A 21,435-nucleotide genomic window follows, 5' to 3' on the forward strand; every position below is an offset into this window, starting at 1 on the left:
GGGGGGTGGGGGGGGCGCCTCCGGAATCCAGGCACTCAGGCCATCAGGCCTCTGTCCTTCATTATGTGGGCAATAATATACTATCACTGTCAGTCTCCATTTCTTGTGTGAAACCTATGCCAACGTGCTGATGCCAAACAGGCAGACAGCAGACGTGAGAGAACAAGTGAGTGCCACAGACCCCTGGGACATAGTTCACGTGGGTCACCTGCCGGGGGTCACTACCTTGAGAGCATAAGAGAGACGGGAAACAACACGGGCACCACAATGAGAGCAGAAAACGTCACCCAACAGGAGAACTGCTGGTTGGCAAAGTGGAGGACACACATAGACCCAGCACCTTCTGCTTCTCCCTGGGTCAGAGGTCTGCAGATGTCACTACTCTATGAAAGCCCCACACAGTCAAATACCTGGGGACAGGTGGCTCTGGTTCTTTCCCCCATTATGATCATTGGGGTTTCTGCAAGAAATTAACAGCACAGTTACTTTAGGCAGATCCCCTTAATTGCTCCATCCTTTGCCTCAGCTTTGCAAGGGTCATAAATACACACAATGTGAAAACAGCTATTGTGAGAGAATATTCCCGGAGGCCCTAGACAGAGTGTTAAAGAGGGCACTGAGTTTCCGTCTGAGGCACCGGACAAACCTCCTTGTTGGATGAGTCACCCTCACGTTAGCTTATGTCCCGAGCCTCTGCAAACAGCTAAACAAAATGTTTCCCCGCAGATCCTGGGGAACTTCCTCACCCGGAACTCAGGGCTTGCTATGATATTCAGGCTTCTTCCAGCTGAAAGGCTTGTTAATGCATGAGATGAAGGACACGCTGAGCTTAGACGGACGAGTGGAATCTACACCCAGCCAGTCCAAAGACTCTTCAGTGCTACAGAGAAACAGGGCCTTTCTATTCCTAAGGTTGCCCATTCCACGGCCCTTCCTTGCTTCAGAGACATGCACCAAGTTGACAGTGGTGCTTATGTTCTGGTTCCAGAAGAGTCGGGACAAGAGAAGACAAATGAAAGCATGCAGACTCTAGGCTGACAGACGTGAAACTCTTGTGACATTTCCAAAGATACAAACAAGACTGGCAGCAGCTCAGAGAGGGGTGAAAACTCAGGAGGCACCTTGTTCAGGAATGACATGGGAGCATTTCATGGGAGATGGGAGCTCACCCCAAATTAGGAGGCTTGAATGTTGTTCCTGGCCATGGTGGCCGAGGTACATGTGAGTCTGGCAGGACTGCCTTGGGCTAATTAACTGGCAGTGGGGCGAACATGACTAGAACTTGGACAAAATCATTACTTCATGGACTATGTCATTTAAAGGCAATTGAAGGGGAAAAAATGAAAAGCTTTACAGAGGAACAAAAGCTAAGAGATTTTAGCACCAGCAAGCAAGCTTTAAAGGCACTGCAGTGCCAGGCTCCAAACATTATGTCAGGATACAGTCTACCCGAGGGGATTATTCCTAGCCGACATAGGCGAACATGCAGGCTACCTGGGGGACCAGCTGGAATTTCACCCTCTGCACGCAGGAGAGCAACCACCGCTCGCAGAGCAGACCCCTTTTCTCGTTCATCAAATGCCAGTTTTCCATCACTGCAAGGCGGGGCAGTCAGAACCTTCCTGCTGAATGCAGGAGCCAAAACAGCTTCATCTGGGAACGCCTGGAGCACTTCCTCCTTTGCAACCTCCTGCACCTCCGCGCTTGGCCAGATGTGGAGGGGAAGACAGAAAGTAAACTCAGAGGAGGTTTTCCGCTCCTGTTCAGGGGAGGCATAGGGAGCAGACACAGAGAGCAAAGCGGCAGTCTTCTTCCAGGGGAGAAATCACTCTCCTAGATGTGAGGCGGAGTGTGGCTGCCATGGGGAGGGAGAGAACAGCCACGGTCGGGGTTCTGGCCCCACAACCAGCTGCTGGAGGAGAATGACCTCTCCCTCAGGCCACAGTCAGGACCCCAGCACACACAGAGGACTGAAATCCTGGCTCCCCCGGTTTTGCAGACCCTGTGTGGAACTGAGTGTACACTGTCCGAGTGAGTACGGCTCTGGAGGAAATACAGACTGCAGGGACTATTTCATCCAGAGGATGATATGATATGAAAGGTTTTCCAGGTTCTTCCCCAGCCTCCCAACACCGACTAACATGCTGATGCCAAAAGGACTCAAAGCAGATGTGCGTCTCCCCCGGCTTTTAACCACCCAGGAGGGACTGGTGATTGCGAGATGTAAGGATAAGCATGTGTGCGTGTGAGTGTGTGAGCATGTGTGTGTGTGTGCCCACACAATGTACTTGTAGACACTCCCCCAGTCTGGCCCAAGGGCTTGCAGCCTCCCAGCATTGTTGGTAACACAGCTACCACCAGCAACCCTGGGTCCCTAAACCATCCACTGTACTTTAGGACTCGCCCTTTCTTACCTCCTGTTTCTACGCCACAGTCCAAGAATTTTTAGAAAAATCCCTTTGGTCTGGTGTCTCCCCTGGCCTGGCACCCAGGGAGCGTGGGTGTGTGGATGCACAGGGTACGAGGTGATGCTCTTTAACCTTTTTTTCCTCTGGACTCCCCACCATTGTCCACACCCTCCTCCACCCCTTGTAGGCAGGCCAAGTCTCCCAGCTTGGAATTTAACCTGTTTTTGTATTTATGAGAAAGAGACTGACGTGGCTTTGCTCGTTTCAATAAACAACCGTTGGCTGTCCTCCAAGAGACTTACCTCAGAGCCCCCACCCGCCCTTCCTTCTGATGTCCTTGGCTCAAACACCTGGCGTCATCATTCCCCTCTCCCCTTTGGTGAACTCACAGCTAATCCCGTGCTCCATGCCTTCTCTACGGCTCTCCTTTTCTCTGTATGTCTATCCCCTCGAATCCGATGTGCATCAATCAGCTCTAAATCCACCATAGCGACCTGTCCTATCTCAGGATGTACTTCACCGTCTTTAAAATTAAGGACGTGTCGTGCCCTCCACCTCCAGCTCCCCACCTGTTTGTCTCATGCGTTATCCCCTGCCCCCCTTTGCTCTCCGCCCCAGGTGTCCTCACCTATTCGGTCACCCCCTGCTGCCCCTGCAGCCCCCTCCAATTCTCCATCAGCAGAAGCTCCAAGTATCCATCAAGCTTGGTCTCAAACACAGCCTCCTCCGTGAAGCCCCTCCTGATCCTCCCTCTCACAGGAAAGATCCGCCTCTTTTGAACTCCAGTGGGATTTTGCCAACATCCCTCTCGTGGCCTTTCTCACGTTCTGACTCTCGGCTGGGTTATGTAAATGTGGGTGCCTATCACATTCCTCCCACTCGTCCAGGAGGTTCCCCAAGAACTTGGAGCTCCTCCTTTCTTTTCCCACCCTCTCTACCCCCATAGCCCTCCATGGCACAGCGCCTGGCGGCAAAGCTAAGGTTGAAACACAAGAGAAGGAGGTGAGATGGAGTAAAAAATAAAAGCTGGATGCATGTTCTCGAACCCAACAACACCAGAACGAACACAGTTTTTAATGAAATGAAGTGTTTACTCTTTAGAGAAAGTGCAAGATTAGAGGGACACGCAACACTCTAGCAGTCTGAGGTTTCTAGAAACCTCTACGTGTTAACTTTTCTTCAAAGCTTTGGAATCCATTTCCAAGCAATAATCCCCTAGCAAGGGGGCTAAACATTGCCGAGGGACTGATTCCTGAAACCTCTCCTTGGGACCTGAGATGTCTAACTGGAAAGAGAGGGATGGAGTGAGCTCAGAGAAGAGAAAAGGAAAGCGAGGCTGAGGGAAAGCCCAGCCCAGCCCAGCACAGGACCAAGCTCTGGTAGCCATTAGCTCCTAGGTATGGGGGAAGCTCCTCCAGCAAATATTTGAGAGTATAAACTCCAGTGACTTGAGTGGCACCAAATAACTAAGGCAGAAAACTTAACTTCCATCCTTTGGTCAGATATGGATACACACTTCTCACTTGGTCCCACTATCTTGTGATCACAGGATCCGCTTTTGCCTCACCCCGGTGCTTCAAAGTGACCTTTGTGATGGGAAAACAGGGGTTACCAGAAGCCCAGAATCCTGAGGTCGACGGATGGATTCATTCGATCTGAGCTACAATTCCTGTGGCTTGGAGCTAAATTTTTTTTCCCCACCATACAGCAAGGGGATCAAGTTATCCTTACATGTATACGTTACAATTACATTTTTTCCCCACCCTTTGTTCTGTTGCAACATGAGTATCTAGACAAAGTTCTCAATGCTACTCAGCAGCATCTCCTGGTAAATCTAAGTTGTGTCTGATAAGCCCAAGCTCCCGATCCCTCCCACTCCCTCCCCCTCCCATCAGGCAGCCACAAGTCTTTTCTCCAAGTCCATGATTTTCTTTTCTGAGGAGATATTCATTTGTGCTGGATATTAGATTCCAGTTATAAGTGATATCATAGGGTATTTGTCTTTGTCTTTCTGGCTCATTTCACTCAGGATGAGATTCTCTAGTTCCATCCATGTTGCTGCAAATGGCATTATGTCATTCTTTTTTATGGCTGAGTAATATTCCATTGTGTATATATACCACATCTTCCGAATCCAATCACCTGTGATGGACATTTGGGTTGTTTCCATGGCCTGGAGCTAAATTTATAAGTCTGCAGAGCCACCCTGTCACTTTCCATGATCAGGAATTCTGCCGCCAGATGCCCGTCCAAGGGATTTGGTGGCACTTGTGTGTTACACATTGGACTGGCACCCAAGGCAGTGAGAGGATAGAATATTTCGAACACGTGACCAAGTCAGAAGTCACTCCAAGCACATCACCTGAGCATGGTGTGCCTTGCTTTCCCCATCTGTAAAGTTAAGAATATCACCAATGTCACCAGCTTTCAGGTGCTCTCACTGGGAACAGACAGAAGCTGGGTTCGGTGAGTTCCTAACTTGTAGCTAGAGAGAGAAGCTCCAGATCTTGTCCAGGGATATTAGCAGGCAGGGTTGAAGAGAGGTGACGGGTCCGGGAAAGAGAGAGTTTATCTCTTCCCTTTTCTGTTCTTTCCCCGTTTCTTCTTTCCCCAGCTTTAGAAGTACCCTCTCTGCCTTCTGTATTCCTAAAGGCTTTACTTGTTCCTATTTAGCTATGAAAATGCTAAAGGGACATCAAAAAGGATAAAAAGTATAAATTCAATCCTACATTCGTATTCATCTGCTATCTTCAAAATGTATTTTACCAAATGAAATGATTGCCATGTTGTCTTTTGAGACCATCGTGGGATTCTGGTTGTTATGTCTAATACAGGTTTTCTACAGTCCCTGCCGTCCCCGTGGCCAAAGCGGATGCTTGGCCAAAGGATGTGGGCATCCTTGCCCTGGAGGTCTATTTCCCAGCCCAATATGTGGACCAAGCAGACCTGGAGAAGTTTGACAATGTGGAGGCAGGGAAGTACACAGTGGGCTTGGGCCAGACCCACATGGGCTTCTGCTCCGTCCAGGAGGACATCAACTCCCTGTGCCTGACGGTGGTGCAGCGGCTGATGGAACGCACGCAGCTCCCATGGGACTCTGTGGGCTGGCTGGAAGTGGGCACTGAGACCATCATTGACAAGTCCAAGTCTGTCAAAACCGTGCTCATGGAGCTCTTCCAGGACTCAGGCAACACTGACATCGAGGGCATAGGTACCACCAATGCCTGCTACGGGGGCACAGCCTCCCTCTTCAACGCTGCCAACTGGGTGGAGTCCAGCGCCTGGGATGGTATGAACTGCCAGGGGCTTTGCATAAGAAAGGCACCGTTTTGGAGGCTGAATCCTCTGTTTTGTTTCTCTGTTCCCGGGGGTGGGGGCGTGGGGTTCATCCAGGGAGGTAATGGTGGTAGTAACCGCTCAGGCGTGTATAGCTGTATGCAGTTAACCAGGTGGCGTGTTCACATCGCCATTCATTACAGCAGCCTCATTTACAGATGAGAAAATAGACGATCTGAAGTCTTACAGGGGATGTGTAACAGGAAGAAGACTTCAAACCAAATTCAGGGAGTTCCTGTTGTGGCTCAGTGAGTTAAGAACCGGACATAGTCTCTGTCAGGATGTGGGTTTGATCCCTGGCCTTGCTCAGTGGGGTAAGGATCTGGCCTTTCCACAAACTGTGGTGTAGGTTACAAATGCTGCGGATCCGGCGCTGCTGTGGCTGTGGTGTAGGCCGGCAGCAGCAGGTCTGATTTGACCCCTGGCCCAGGAATGCCTGGAGATGCAAGCCTTAAAAAAAAAAAAAAAAAAAAAGATTTAAACAAGTTTAGGTGTTGAGGAGAAAACACCCTTGTGAAAACAGACCCAAAGACTCACAGGATAAACTATTACACAGAGTGTTTCTACTCTCTCTCTCTCTTGCCTGTTACCTAGGAAATTGCTTTTTGCTTCACAAATTCACATTACCCTGTATCTTATGTATAATCTTCCCTCGATGCTGTATTAGAGGGAGAACCTCTGTTGTGATGGCAAGAAAAGATCCAAGGGAAATAGTACAAGTTGAGAGTTAGAAACCTAGCTCTGACAAAAATTGATGCCAGTGGGTTCCCTAATGGCTCACTGGCTGAGGATCCGGCATTGTCACTCCTGTGGTGTAGGTGCCCTCCTTGACTTGGGAACTTCTGCATGCCATGGGTGTGGCCAAGAATGAAAAGAAAAGAAATGAAAAAAAAAAACAAAGAAAAAGAAAATAAATGCAGGGAGAAGTGTTATGAGGTGTGTTGGGCAGCAAATGATTTTTTAAAAGTTGGGGGTTTTGTTTTGTTTTTGCTTTTGTTTTTCTTTTGCTTTTTAGGGCCTCATCCATGGCATATGGAAGTTCCTAGGCTAAAGGTGGAATCAGAGCTATAGCCACCAGCCTACACCACAGCCACAGCCACAGCAATGCCAGATCTGAGCTGCGTCTGCGACCTACACCACAGCTCATGGCAATGTCAGGTCCTTAACCCAGTAAGAGAAGCCAGGGATCAAACCCGAATCCTCATGGATCCTAGGTTCGTTAACCACTGAGCCACGAAGGGAACTCCCAAGCATGTCATTTCAAATGAGTCTATTCTTCGGAATGGTTGGGTATTCCCCAGCAGAGGGCTGCAAATGCATCCTTCCTTAAAATGGTGTCTTGATGGGAAAAAATTTTTAAACAGACCTTTAGGATGTGAATTGATAGTCTGTATTAAGACAAAAAGCATATTTAAGCTTGAGCCTAATGCCAATCGCCAGGACCAGACAGGGCGAGTATAGATGTGATCTCTGCTTCGGACCTGGCCAACCATCCACCCAGGGACCCGCAGATGGAAGGAGGTGGTTCTGGTTCTGCTTCTGGTCCCTGTGGATCATCTTCCTTAAATGGGCTTACTCAACAGAACCACTCCTCACGAGACCAGGAGTACCAGATTGTTGAAAGCACGTGGTTCAGGATCCAGTCAGAACTTGGTTTGAAGATAAAATTCCGTATGCACTAGGTGGGTGACCTTAGACAAATTACTTGAATTCTCTGGCAGGCAGTGTTTTCCTCTGTCAGTGTGGATGTTACCCGCCTCACTGGATTGTTTTTAGGATTGTCTGAGGATGACTAGTGTTCATCTAGTATCTCATGCATGAATTTCCCTCCTTAGCCCTTGGCTTTCTGTGATTCGAAGGGAATTTCCCCTATAGAACTGTAAAGTGCTGTCAGGTGATCAGTACAAACCTCAGATACCTCAGAAGTGCCAGTTGATAAATTTTTCATTGAATTCAGACACTGCATTCTGAATAAATGAGGATTTTACACCTAGAGTCACAGGACACTGAGTGTTGACATTGCATTTCAAAAGTGTCATGAGAAGTTTCCCTAGAACGTGAGTTCCACGGGGCAGGAATTTCGTTTTTGCTTCACCGATCCAAGGCCAGCACCTACAATTGTGCCTGGCACTCAGGAGGCTTTCGGTCTACGTGAGATCTAGTAGTGATAATAATTCTCTCTCGTCTCTCACTACAGGTCGCTATGCGGTAGCGGTCTGTGGAGACATCGCCGTCTACCCTGGGGAAGACTTCCACTCGTTGGGCGGGGCTGGAGCCGTGGCCATGCTGGTTGGGCCTGAGGCCCCTCTGGCCTTGGAGAGAGGTTTGTAGGAAAGTGGGGCTACCGTTCTGGGAAGCTGTGCATGGCAGAGCCAAATGACCCCAAATGGACATACCCCTACTCAGGGCTGAAGTTTGGGTTTGAGGATGGTACGGCTGCCTTCAAGAGACTGGACTGGGGAGCGGAGGACAGGGAGGAGGGGGAGAGAGGGGTCAGCACCTCACACAGCGGGATAACCATGTGTGCAATGGGCAGCATTGATGCTGCTGCTGGGGACCCTTTGGGAGGTAAACGGACAACTGAAGATGGAAAAAGATCGTTGGCTATAAAGCGAGAGCTCTCCTTTGAGACTTTTGGTGTCGATTACAGATTTTTTCAAGCCCATGTTGGTGTGGAAATGGAAACCTAAATCTCATTTATATAAAAGCCACAATCTAATCAACTGCCTTGGGACCCACGAGGGATGTTCCGTGGGCTTGGGCGTTAGACAGATAAAGACCAGGAGACTGTTCGTTCAAGGTCTCCCCACCGTCTCTGCTCAACATGGGCGGAGTTGTCCCTGAACCTCTCTGTGTGCTTTGCCAGGGCTTAGAGGAACCCACATGGAGAATGCGTACGACTTCTACAAGCCAAATGCCACTTCTGAGTACCCACTGGTGGATGGGAAGCTCTCCATCCAGTGCTACCTTCAGGCCCTGGATCGATGCTTACACACTTATACCGTCAAAAGATCGAGAAGCAGTGGAAGCAAGGTATGGGGCCCAGGGGCAGAAGGTGAGGGACTCTAAATGACATGAGGGCCAACAGCAATGTCCTAAATGCTTAAGACAAGGACACTTTTTTCTCCTCTGCAATGATCTCAAGAGAATTGTTTTCATGTCTCCGTCTTCTTAATACACCCTTCCCTGGGTCTTACTAAAGGTCCAATGGAAGTCATCCATAGTCAAGTGTGAAATTGCCTCTGACTTGAACAAAATGAAAGAACTTAAACAACCCAAGGCCAAAGCCAAAGCCAGTGGGTGTCAGCCCCCCGGGGAGGTTCTGGGTGGATCAGACCGACCATGTCCTATGGAATCTAGGACTAGTTTCTGTTGAAGTCAGGAGTGATTTGACTCTATGGTTTATAGTTTGCCCCCTGTTGAAATCTTGTTGATGTTGAAAATTCTCACTCATATTTTCAATAAGTATTATCAGTGATTTTTTTTCCCCCTCTGCATGGTAGTGTTATAGGTTGACTTGAGTTTCACTTTTAATTTCTGGACATTTCTGCTAAAAAATATGTACGGATTGCCAGAACATTGTAAATCAACTCTAGTATAAAAAAAAAAATTAAAAAAAGAAGAGAAACAAATCTTTCAAAAAATACAGAGAAACCGACCTACTTAAAAAATAAATATAAAAGAGTTCCTACCTGTTCAGCCACACCTGGAGTGGGGGGGAGGGGTGCCTGAAAAAGCCAGCGTGGGAAAGGCATGTGCTGAGCATAGATAGGGTAGCCCATGGAGTCACTCCTTGTGCCCTGGGTGGGATACTGGCCACCCCATGGGGAAGGAGTAGATGTGGATCTCTCTGCCTCTACCCACACTCTGTAAAATTACTCTTGGCTAATGGCTCTTGTGTCCTCTGAATTCTCTAATTGCTCTCCTTATTATCGTGTGGAATTTGGTGGATGCTGCTTTGGATCTCAGCACCAAATTCTAAACTTTCCCAAGGGCGGATGATACCTGGCCCTTCTCTTCCACCTGAGAGAGAATCTGGAGTGTAGAGTCAGAAACAGCAAAACAGTTCCCGCTGTGGTTCAGCGGAAACGAATCTAACTAGCATCTGTGAGGACACGCGAGTTCAATCCCTGGCCTCGCACAGAGGGCTGAGGATCTGGTGTTTGCTGTGAGCTGTGGTGTAAGGTCGCAGACATGGCTTGGATCCTGTGTGGCTATGGCTGTGGCGTAGGTAGGGCAGCTGCAGCAACCGATTCAACCCCTAGCCTGGGAAATTTTATATGCCATGTGTGCGGCCCTTAAAAAAGAAGAAAGAAACAAACAAACAACAAACAAAAATCTATGTCCAAAGCCAGCCAAACAGGCTGGATGACTTTGAACACAGGTTAGCTTCACATTTTGGAGACTTTTTTTGGAAAATAGAGAAAATAATAGAGTATCAGGTTGATTTGAGGAATTACCTGTCATAGAGAGCAAAAAAAAATTCCTTCCCTTCTGTCTTTATGAATAGGGTGCTTAGCAAAATGCTTGTAGGAGTTCCCACCGTGGTGCAGTGGGTTAAGAATCCAATGCAGTGGCTCGGGTTGGCGCAGAGGTTGCTGGTTTGATTTCCCGACTGGGTTAAAGGATCCCGTGTTGGTTGCAGCTGCAGCTCATATTCCAGTCTCTGGCCCAGAAAGTGCCATATGCCACAGGTGCAGCCATAACAACAAGCAAATAAACAAATGAAATGCTTGTAAAACGAGTGAACAAACCTCTACGTTTTTTGCCGGCGGTAGGAGCTCGTTCTCTGGGAGGCCTCAGCACAGGTGGATCTTGCAGAGTAGGTCCAAGCGGCTCACGCCACATGCTTGCTTTTACGCTTCCTCCTCCAGCTGGCATCGAGCGACATTTCACTCTCGACGATTTACAGTTTATGATCTTCCACACACCCTTCTGCAAGTTGGTCCAGAAATCCTTGGCTCGCCTGATGTTCAATGACTTCCTGTTGGCCGACAGCGACACCCAGTCCAGCCTCTACAAGGGGCTGGAGGCCTTCAGGTGAGTCCTCTTCACAAGGAGCCGGGAGGCTCATGAGGGTGAAAAGGAGGCGGCTTCCTCAAGTCTGGAGCTGGACCACCACGCACTCCTGGGGTGAAAAAAATCAAGGGTCCACAACACTGTAGAAAGGACAGCAGGTCCTTACGCAGGTTAGTGAGTTGTTGTCTGCATAGGTTCAGGGAGCACAGGGACCCTGCCAGCACCAGGTGACCATGAGAAACTTCAGAGAATAAGAAAAAGGGGAGAGAGACTATGACTAAATCATTCAGCCAGTAGCAGCAGAAAGGAATCCGACTAGGAACCATGAGGTTGCGGGTTCGATCCCTGGCCTCGCTCAGTGGGTTAAGGATCTGGTGTTGCTGTGAGCTGTGGTGTAGGTCACAGACACAGCTCAGATCTGGCGTGGCTGTGGCATAGGCCGGTAGCTGTAGCTCCGATTAGACCCCTAGCCTGGGGACCTCCATATGCCACGGGTGTGGCCCTAAAGAGACAAAAAGACAAACAAATGACAATAAAAAGAAAAGAAAAGAAATAAATCATTCAGCCAATAAGTACTTTATGAGCATCGGCTATGTCAGGCAACATACGAAATTCTAGGGACGCAAAAGTGAATGTGTCTCCACGACCTCTGCCTAGAGGGTCTCACGGTTTTGTACAGGAAGAAACACCTAGAGGCAAATACAGGATAGCAACTTGGGGAGTGTCTGGTCTCATTCATTGCCATTTGGCTTCATTGATGTCTTGCTTGTTGCCTCAAATGCCCCCTCTATAAAATAGGAATAGTTCCAGCTCAGCCCCCTTAGATGGCAATAGCGGGAAGAATGCTGTTTCTTGAGAACAATACCCCAAGACATTTAAGGAAGAATCCTCAGTCCAAAGGGTTCTCACGGGAAAAGGAATCTTCCCCTTCCTTCTTGGTATCTGTTCAAGTGTTGGAGTGTTCTACCAACATCTGCCCTTATTCTTACTACTGCTGCTCACCCCGCCACTAACTAAGATGCCAAAATTAGCACAAACACGGCTTCTAAGACCCGCCCCCAGGAAAACATTATAACACATACCAAAGATAATGGTTTACTATCTTTAATATACGAACGACTCATCAATAATAAGATCCACACACTAGGTAGAAAACTGAACAGAGGATTTGGACAAGAAATTTCCTCAAGGAAGAAATGCACATAATCATGTTTTTAGATCTGCATGCCCACTGGTAACAAATATAAACAAGCTATTGTTCTCTTGATACAGTCTTTTAAAAATTTGAATACCCAAAATTGAGTCTATGGGAAAATGAGCAGTAGTGGATGGGTAAATTGATACAAAGTTTTGAGAGAGTGATAGGAAAACACAAAATAAGACTCTTAAAAAAAGAGAGGCATAACTTTTGGCTCAGTAATTTCACCTGTTTAAAAGAACATGTAGCTGTTCCTCAAAAAACAAAAACGAGAACTACCATATGGCCCAGCAAGTCCATTCCTGAGTATGTATCCAAAAAACCCAGGACCACTAATTTGAAAAGATACATGCTCCCCAGTGTTCAGAACAGCATTATGTACAATGGCCAAGACATGGAAGCAACCTAAGTGTCAGCAACAAATGAAAGGATACAGAAGATATTATATATATAACACATACATATGTGTGTGTGTGTGTGAGACACACAATGGAATGCTACCCAGCCATAAAAAGGACAAGATTTTGCTATTTGCCACAACATGGGTGGACTTGGAGGGCATTATGCTAAGTGAAATAAGTCGGAGAAAGACAAATATTGTATAATATCACTGATATGTGGAATCTAAAAAAAAAATACAACAAACTAGGGAATATAACCAAAAAAAAAAAAAAAAAGAAGAAGAAGAAGCAGCAAGGTCACAGAGAAAACAAAGTAGTGGTTACCAGCAGGGAGTGGGAAGGGGGAGGGCCAATACAAGGGTCGGCGATTAAGAGGTACAAATTATTAGGTATAAAATAATCTACAAGGATATATGGTACAATACAGGGAATATAAACAGTGTTTTATAATAACTGCAAATGGACAGAAACCTTTAAAATTACACAAAAATGTTTAATTTAAAAAGAAGTTTGTATCCTGAATGAAAAAGAACATGAAGTGAGGACAGAAGTGGGGAGACTGGTTAAAGTAAGGTACATCCTACCCTGGTCTATTTGGCAGCCTTTTAAAAAATGTTAAAGAAGATGATTTAGTGTCATAGAGAAAATTAGTTCAGGAAGAAAGCATGCGAAACTGAATGTCCAGCATGATGTTATCTTCCATGAAAGATTATAAAAGTAGGGATGGAGGAGTTCCCACTGTGGCACAGCAGGTTAAGGTTCTGGCATTGTCTCTGTAGCAGTTCAGTCACTGCTGAGGTGGAGGTTCAATCCCCAGCCCAGGAGTTCCTGTCGTGGCTCGGCGGTTAACGAACCTGACTGGCATCCATGAGGACGCAGGTTCGATCCCTGGCCTCTCCCAGTGGGTTAAGGATCTGACATTGCCATGAGCTGTGCTGTGGGTCATAGACACGGCTCGGATCCTGCATTGCTGTGGCTCTGGTGTAGGCCAGCGGCTACAGATCTGATTGGACCCCTAGCCTGGGAACCTCCATATGCTGCGGGTGCAGCCCTAAGAACACAAAAAGACCAAAAAGAAACAACAAAAAAAATCAATCCCCAGCCCAGCGCAGTGGGTTAAGGGTCCTGTGTTGCGGCAGCTGTGGCATAGGTCACAGCTGTGGCCCAGATTCCCTGGCCCAGGAACCTCCACATGCCATGGGTGTGCCCCCCCCCCCAAAAAAAAGTAAGGGTGGATTCTTTTTTTTTTTTGGTCTTTTTTTTTGCTATTTCTTGGGCCGCTCCCACGGCATACGGAGGTTCCCAGGCTAGGGGTTGAATCGGAGCTGCAGCCACCAGCCTACACCAGAGCCACAGCAACGCTGGATCCAAGCTGCGTCTGCAGCCTACACCACAGCTCACGGCAACGCCGGATCGTTAACCCACTGGGCAAGGGCAGGGACCGAACCCGCAACTTCATGGTTCCTATTCGGATTCGTTAACCACTGCACCACGACGGGAATCCATAAGGGTGGATTCTAAGACAATTATACTCTAAGGGCTCTCTCTGACTAGTAAAATTATTTGTGACGGTTTTCCTTTGTGTTTTCTGTGTTTCCTAACATTCTGTACTAAAAACACATGTCCCAAAGTCTTCTTGTCCCGTGGCCGTTGTGCTTTTCCCCTTGCTGCCTTCCTTCCCCAGTGTGGCTTCTCATCCCATCTGTTCCTCTGGCTGCCTCACAGGGGACAAAAGCTGGAAGACACCTATGCAAATAAAGACATAGAAAAGGCATTTCAAAAGGCCTCTCTGGACTTGTTCAACAAGAAAACCAAGCCCTCCCTCTACCTCTCCCTGCACAACGGGAATATGTACACCTCATCCATGTATGGATGCCTGGCCTCACTTCTGTCCCAGTGAGTATTGCTCCGGCCCCACCTCCTTGGACCCTTGGCCTCTGGTCTGGGGGCGGGGTCAACCAAGTTTCGTTCCTGTTCTGGCTCAGAATGTTTTCAAAAAAGGAAGAAAGAAGGAAGGAAGGAAAATGAAAAAAAAAAAAAAAAAAAAGCTTCAAAAGTAAATGTGTAGGGAGTTCCCACTGCAGCTCAGTGGTAACAAACCCGACTGGTATCCATGAGGACAGGGGTTCGATCCCTGGCCTCCGTCAGTGGGTTAAGGATCTGGCGTTGTGGTGAGCTGTGGTGTGGGTTACAGAAGCAGCTCGGATCTGGCATTGCAGTGGCTGTGATTTGACCCCTAGCCTGGGAACTTCCATGTGCCACCAGCTCGGATCTGGCATTGCTGTGGCTGTGATTTGACCCCTAGCCTGGGAACTTCCATGTGCCACCAGTGGAGCCCCCAAAAGACACACACACACAAAAAGCATATGTGTAGGCAGATTTACTATCGGTATTTGCTAACAGTGGTCTTCAAGGTGGAGTGCATGTATGATCTACTGCAAGATCTGTTTGGATGCAGCAAGAACATAGTAGAATTTTTACGCTCACATTTATCTCATCCATTTAAAATCTCTGTCCTTAATAAAGCGTGGTGGTTAAGAGAGTCTAGCTTTAGAGTCCACAGCTTGTGTGCAACTCTCCTTGCCACTCATTAGCTTTGACCTTGAAAAAAATACTTAACCTTTATGTGCCGTATTTTTCCCAACTATAAATCATGTAAAACAACAATACCTATTTTCTCAGGTTTTGATGAATATTAAATGCCTAGAGCAAGTAAAACAGCAATGTTCAGCAGGCGCCCAAATGTCAGTTTTTGTTTTTATAAGTATTTTATCTTGTGTATTTTACAAGAAAATGCTTGTACCATAGTGCATGCATATAAGAAATATGTGTGTGTGTGTGTGTGTGTGTGTGCATCTGATACGATTTGCTCAAATTACTAATAATGAGGAGATAATTTAAAAGTTACAACTGCTGAAGCCATGACAGTCCACATGGGCATCTTAAGGTGAGTCCAGTGGTCTGACCTCCACTTGGAGGTACCTTCAGAGCTCATTGACTTCATCTTGTCTTCATGAGTGGGGAGCAGTTCTCTTTACATCCTGGAAAATCTGTTTTGCTCATGGTGACTTCAGCATCTCAGATTTTAGCTGCTCTCCTCTTGGCAAGTGTTCCCTCTTCTGGGCCTACACCCAGGGTCTTCCAAAAGCCCCTGTTTGTGTGGAGTGCCCAGAACCTATTTCTAGCTGCGAGAGGGTTGACGAAACTGGTTTATTTGCAGTGCAGAGTATAGTACTGATGTGTTTTTCGGGTTTTGATTTCTTTCCCTGCAGGTGCTCTGCCCAAGACTTGGCTGGTTCCAGGATTGGTGCCTTCTCTTATGGCTCTGGCTTGGCAGCAAGTTTCTATTCATTTCGAGTGTCCCAGGATGCTTCTCCGGGTGAGTCCAGTCTTCCTATCAGGCACTTTTGGCAAGGGTCACCTGATAAAAGAAACCATTCTGGAGTTCCCACTGTGACACAGTAGGTTAAAAATCTGACCACAGGGCGTTCCCGTCGTGGCTCAATAGTTAACGACTCTGACTAGGAACCGTGAGGTTGAGGGTTCGATCCCTGGCCTTGCTCAGTGGGGTAAGGATCCGGCGTTGCCGTGAACTGTGGTGTAGGTTGCAGATGCGGCTCGGATCCTGCATTGCTGTGGCTCTGGCGTAGGCTGGCGGCTACAGCTCCAATTCGACCCCTATCCTGAGAACCTCCTTATGCTGCGGGAGTGGCCCAATACCAAACAAAACAAAACAAAACAAAACAAAAAAATCTGACTACAGCAGCTCAGGTTGCTTGTGGAGGTGCAAGTTCTATCCCCAGCCCAGAGCACTGGAGTAAAGGATCCAGCTTTGCTTTAGCTGTGACGGTCAATCCTTGCAGCTCGGATTCAGTCCCTGGCCTGGGAACTTCCATGTGCCACGGTGAAGCCATTAAAAAAAAGAAAGAGGAGTTCCTGTTGTGGCGCAGTGGAAACAAATCCGACTAGGAACCATGAGCTTGCAGGTTCAATCCCTGGCCTCGCTCAGCGGGTTAAGGATCCAGTGTTGCCGTGAGCTGTGTTATAGGTTGCAGATGCGGCTCAGATCTGGTGTTGCTGTGGCTGTGGCATAGGCTGACAGCTACAGCTCCGACTAGACCCCTAGCCTGGGAACCTCCATATGCCCCAGGAGTGGGCCTAAAAAGACAAGAAAGAAAGAAAGAAAGAAGAAGAAGAAGGAAAAGGAAGGAAGGGAAGGAAGGAAGGAAGAAGGAAGGAAGGAAAGGAAGAAAGAAAGAAGAAAGAAAGAAGAAGAAAGAAAGAAAGAAGAAAGAAAGAAAGAAGGAGCAAGAAAAGAAACCAGTTTCTGCCTCATCACTACTGAAGCTCCTCTCTTAACAGAATTATGTTGAAATTAAGAGCAAAGGAAAGCCCTGAAGAGGTTTAAACAATGAGTAAGTCTGTCCGTTTATGTGTTTAAAGCACTTCCCTGGCTACTACTTAGAGGCTTAAAGATTAATGAAGACCAAAGTGTCTATGGGGAGAACAGCCAGATTGCCCAGGCGGTAGTCTAGGCAAGAGGTGATGGCGGTTTGGCTGCAACTGGTTAAAAGAGACATAAACATTTGTTGATTATTTTATGGTTGATGTGATCAAGGACATACATCTAAGCACTAAATGGGATACACCTTGACTAAATGAGTGTATCTGCCTGCCTGTTTCCCTGTAGTATGTTTGCTGGTCTTTATCATTTCTTGACATTTCAAGCCACACACAGAGCGCTTTTCCCTGGGGTAGAAACTCCCACAGAGCCTGGCTCTCCTGGGACCATGCTTGGTTACGGGGATGATGACAGTGAAAGGAATGGAAGGATTTTGCTTTTGCCCCCCAGGCTCCCCCCTGGAGAAGCTGGTATCCAGTGTGTCAGACCTGCCAGAACGTCTCGCCTCCCGGAAGCGTGTGTCTCCTGAGGAGTTCACGGAAATAATGAACCAAAGAGAACAATACTACCACAAGGGTAAGAAAAATGGAGAGAGAGAGGAGGGGAAGGCAAGTTTTCTCAGATGCTATGCCAGTAGATGAAATTCCTTAGAAGTCCAGAGTATAGAGGGTGAGAATGCTGACTTCCATGAGATATGATTGGGGAAGATCTGTTAGGGGGCAAAGCAGGGGAAACTGGGTGGGGACGCAGAGGGCAGAGTTGGCAAGAGGCAGGAGGCAGCACGTGACTCCCAGTAGACTGTCGCTCACCACCCAAGATGGGATATTGGACATTGAAGTCCCACGGAAACCGCATGTATGGTCTTTGAAAATGCCGTGTAAGAGCTGGACAAGCCCAGACTTTCAGAGATACTGTTGTGGCTCAGGGGGTCACCCAACACAGTCTCCGTGAGGATGTGGGTTTAACCCCTGGCCTCGCTCGGTGGGATTAAGGACCCAGTGTTGCCTTGAGCTGAGGAGTAAGTGGCAGCTTCAACTTAGATCTGGCATTGCTCTGGCTATGGTCCAGCAGCTGCAGGTCCAATTCGACCCCTAGCCTGGGAACTTCTATATGCGGCCCATGTGGCCATAAAAAGAAAGGAAAAGGAGGAGAGAAAAGAAAACTCCCAGACTTTGGACCTAGAAATCCAAGTCTAAACGGACCCGTGGCACTCATTCTCTTTGGGAAAATGATTGAATTTACTCAGTTGTCTCATTTCTAAAATCACACCACCTTTGCAAGATTTCCAAGCAGATTAGTGAACTAATTAACGGTAAGTGAGTTATCAACAAAGATTACCATCTCCTTCCCATTGGTCCCTTTCCTTGCCAAGTATAAAAGAAACTATTGCCCTCAAAAGCAACGAAGCGAAAGCTCACCAAAACTAAAGTTAGGACTGCAGAGACCAGATACGGTGATTTTAAATCTGGGGTAACCGTATTTTTTCAAGAGAAACTTGGGACACATGGTTTGCACTGTGATCCAAAAAGAAGGCTTGAACGTATGGAAATGGGACTGTTCCCGAAAACCTGGACACTGTAATCATTGATCTTATCTGGATCTGGTTAGAGCAAAGAAGACAATTAAAAATAGGGCCTCTGCGATAAACGTTAACTGACAAACCTCTGAAATACTACAATGAATCAGAGTTGGAAAGCCTCAGGCTAGGAAGGAAGAGTCTACTAGAAAACAGGATGCTGTGAGGTACACCTCAAGCTGGCTACCACTGGTAGAAGGACTCATGAAGAGCTCCAAGGAGGAAGGGCATCGTATTCCTTTAACAAAAATTCAGTAGGCAAGTCTTAGGTACTAGCTCTCGGAGAGCTGCTTCTGGCTCGTCTGCTGGCCTGGTGCTCTCTTGGGTATAGACCAGGTGACTTCCAAGCCCCTTGCCGCTCAGCCAGGGAAGCGTCTTGTGAGGCTCTAGGCATCCCTGTTACCATTTTCCCTCCCCCAGGCCCATAGAGCTCTTGTGAGTGTTGCCTCTTCTCTTTCCACAGTGAATTTCACACCACCTGGTGACCCAAACAGCCTTTTCCCAGGCACCTGGTACCTGGAGCGAGTGGATGAGCTGTATCGCCGGAAGTATGCCCGGCATCTGGTCTAAAGGTGGGGAGTGAAATTTTGGAGGGCTGGTGGCTTGGGGGGTTTCCTCTGGGTAACAGATGCAGTTCTGAGAGAGTAAACAGGCCAGAGAGGGTTCGTAGCTTTGAAATGGTCAGAGGTGGGGAGTCTGTACCTCGAGGACCAAGTAAAAGTCTTGGGACCCTTTGTCCAGGAAAGACCAAAGCTGGGGGGAGGGGCATGTCCTTCAATCTTGAATCTGAAAAAAAAAAAAAAAAAAAGAGGTAGCGTGTTTACCTGATCTACTCGTGATCAGAAGCTCCCCTCGACTTGATCGAAACAAGGCTGGCATCCACCATGGGGAGCGGGCTGTGAATCTGAGACCGTGGGACTCACTGCTCCATGGGGGTGAGTCAGGAACAAAGATGAAGAGCTCCTGAGCAGGTGCACATCGCTGTGCTGGAGACAGATTTAAAAGGAAGCAAGGTGTCGGGGATTCTGCTAGAGCCAGAAGCCTCAGCTGGAGGAAGCCTTGGGCCAAGAGGCCATAGAGCAATCAAGCTTCTGGGGATTCCTTCTGGGGAGAAGCAGTGGGATTTGGGGAGTCCGTGGGGAGGGGCAAAGGAGAGAAAAGGTTAGTGGGAGAAGACTGGGTCGGGGGAGAAAGAGGATTCTTTATGGTACTCTTAAAAGGAAACTCAAGGACTTGGAATTAGACTCTGGACCCAGCTAGCTGCCTTCTGTTTCTCTTCCACACCGGCAAGGTGAGCAGAGTGGAAGAGTGAGAGGCAATTTCTCTTTCAGCCCATAAATCCCAATAAGTCAGTCCCTGTGCCCAAATACTTCCTCCGTATTTTCCCGGTCTTGTTCCTCTTTAATTTGTTCCCTACTTTGGTGCATGAAGGGGGAAAGACTAAAAGCGTTTGCCAAGGGCGGGGTGGGGAGCAGGGGAAGCGGAGGAGGAAGTCCCTGGGTGAAGGAGATACCCAGATAAAACGAAATCCGCAGGATGAGGGATGTCCCCTGGTCACTCCTAAGGGCGGCCAGTGTTCCCGGCCACGTGGCCTCCTGTGCTCGGTGGCTGAAGTGTGACTCTGGGATGTTAGAGGCTGGGTGAGGTGGGCTAGGTGGGGAAGGAGGGTATTGACAGCTCAGGCCGCAGAGTGTGGTTGAGAATGGTAGGCTCAGGAAGCAAGGTTCACCAGGCGTTGGCACTACCAGGGAGTGGTCTGTTTGCCTGTCCACTGTTTGGTGCAATATGGTGCTGAAGGGCATGTTACGGCACAGTGGGGGCTATTAACTAGTGTCAATCTAGTTCAGTCATCAGAAGCAGAGGAGAAAGAGACCGAGCGTGATAATTGAGATGGTCAAGGGAGAGTTTCCAAATCAGGCCCCTCCCTCTCCTGGTGGACAAGCTTAGGCAGCACTGTCCCCAGGAAGAGGAATGCTGGGCTCATCCTGGCCTCTCAGGAGCAGTGAACCTACACCAGTGGGATGTCAGCTAAAACAAAGATTTTGGAAGTTCCCCTCGTGGCTCAGTGGTTAACGAATCCAACTAGGAACCATGAGGATGAGGGTATGATCCCTGGCCTTGCTCAGTGGTTTAAGGATCCGGTGTTGCCATGAGCTGTGGTGTAAGCCCCAGACGTGGCTCAGATCCCAAGTTGCTGTGGCTGTGGCATAGGCCGACGGCTACAGCTCCGATTAGACCCCTAGCCTGGGAACCTCCATATGCTGTGGGTGCAGCCCTAAAAAGGCAAAAAGACAAATACACAAATAAAAGATTTTGCATCAGCACAGTGCTCTGTGGAGCTCTGCCTCTGCACTGCTGGGCCTGCTTTCCTATCTCAGGCAGGATGTGCCCTGGGTCCCTGCCCACTCCCAGCCTTGGCTCTCCCGTGGCCTCGGACTCGGGATGCTCAGGCATCCAGGCTTGTTGCCGGATGGCCAGTGGAACACCCTAGACCTCAGAGGCAGTTAGGAGGGCCTGCCTTGGGCGAGGAGCAAGTACGGGGAAGCGGGGGAAGTCCAGGACGAGACTCACGACTGAACGTCCTTTTTTCTTCTGTTTCTTTAAACTTTGCAGATACTTGGAGAGGTTCCTGGGGAACGTGTGCTGCACAACTTCTGCCCTCCATCGATCATATACAGCCCCCCACTTAACTGGTAAATAAATTGGATTGGACACAGCAGCCCCCATATGCGCTGGTCCTGTAGAGGGAGGGGCCGTCCTCCGGAGTCCTTGGTGCCTTTCCCTGCCGCAGTCACTGTCATGGGCTTGTGCTGCTGGAGGAGCTCTCTGTGAAAGAAAGAGAGGGAGGGATGCAGGGAAGCTCAGCCTGGAATCACAGGCCGGAGAAGAGGCAGATCCATTGTCTCCTTCCAGGACCAGATAACTTGCTTCTCAGCTGTTATCGCTTTGTGGTTGTTATTATTATTACATCTCTGTGCTGTTATTATCTTTGTTTCTTAGTTTTTTTTTTTTTTTTCTTTTTAGTGCCACACCCATGGCATATGGAGGTTCCCAGGCTAGGTGTGGAATCAGAGCTACAGCTGCCGGCGTACACC

At 48.2% G+C, this 21,435-nt stretch overlaps 1 protein-coding gene across 1 annotated transcript; it reads left to right on the forward strand.

The window, feature by feature from the left end:
• Positions 1 to 2,141: 2,141 nt before the first annotated feature.
• Positions 2,142 to 21,323, forward strand: LOC125128733 (hydroxymethylglutaryl-CoA synthase, mitochondrial-like). Its single transcript, XM_047782908.1, is given in 12 exon segments — positions 2,142 to 2,223; positions 3,027 to 3,099; positions 5,243 to 5,697; positions 7,942 to 8,067; positions 8,611 to 8,735; positions 8,738 to 8,777; positions 10,619 to 10,784; positions 14,088 to 14,258; positions 15,635 to 15,741; positions 17,215 to 17,340; positions 18,804 to 18,912; positions 20,954 to 21,323. Coding segments are annotated over 11 exon segments (1,578 nt in total). The 3' UTR covers positions 18,911 to 18,912; positions 20,954 to 21,323.
• The last annotated feature ends 112 nt before the right edge of the window (positions 21,324 to 21,435 follow it).

This window comes from Phacochoerus africanus, chromosome 6, assembly GCF_016906955.1.
Source record: "Phacochoerus africanus isolate WHEZ1 chromosome 6, ROS_Pafr_v1, whole genome shotgun sequence".
Taxonomy (NCBI): Eukaryota; Metazoa; Chordata; class Mammalia; order Artiodactyla; family Suidae; genus Phacochoerus; species Phacochoerus africanus.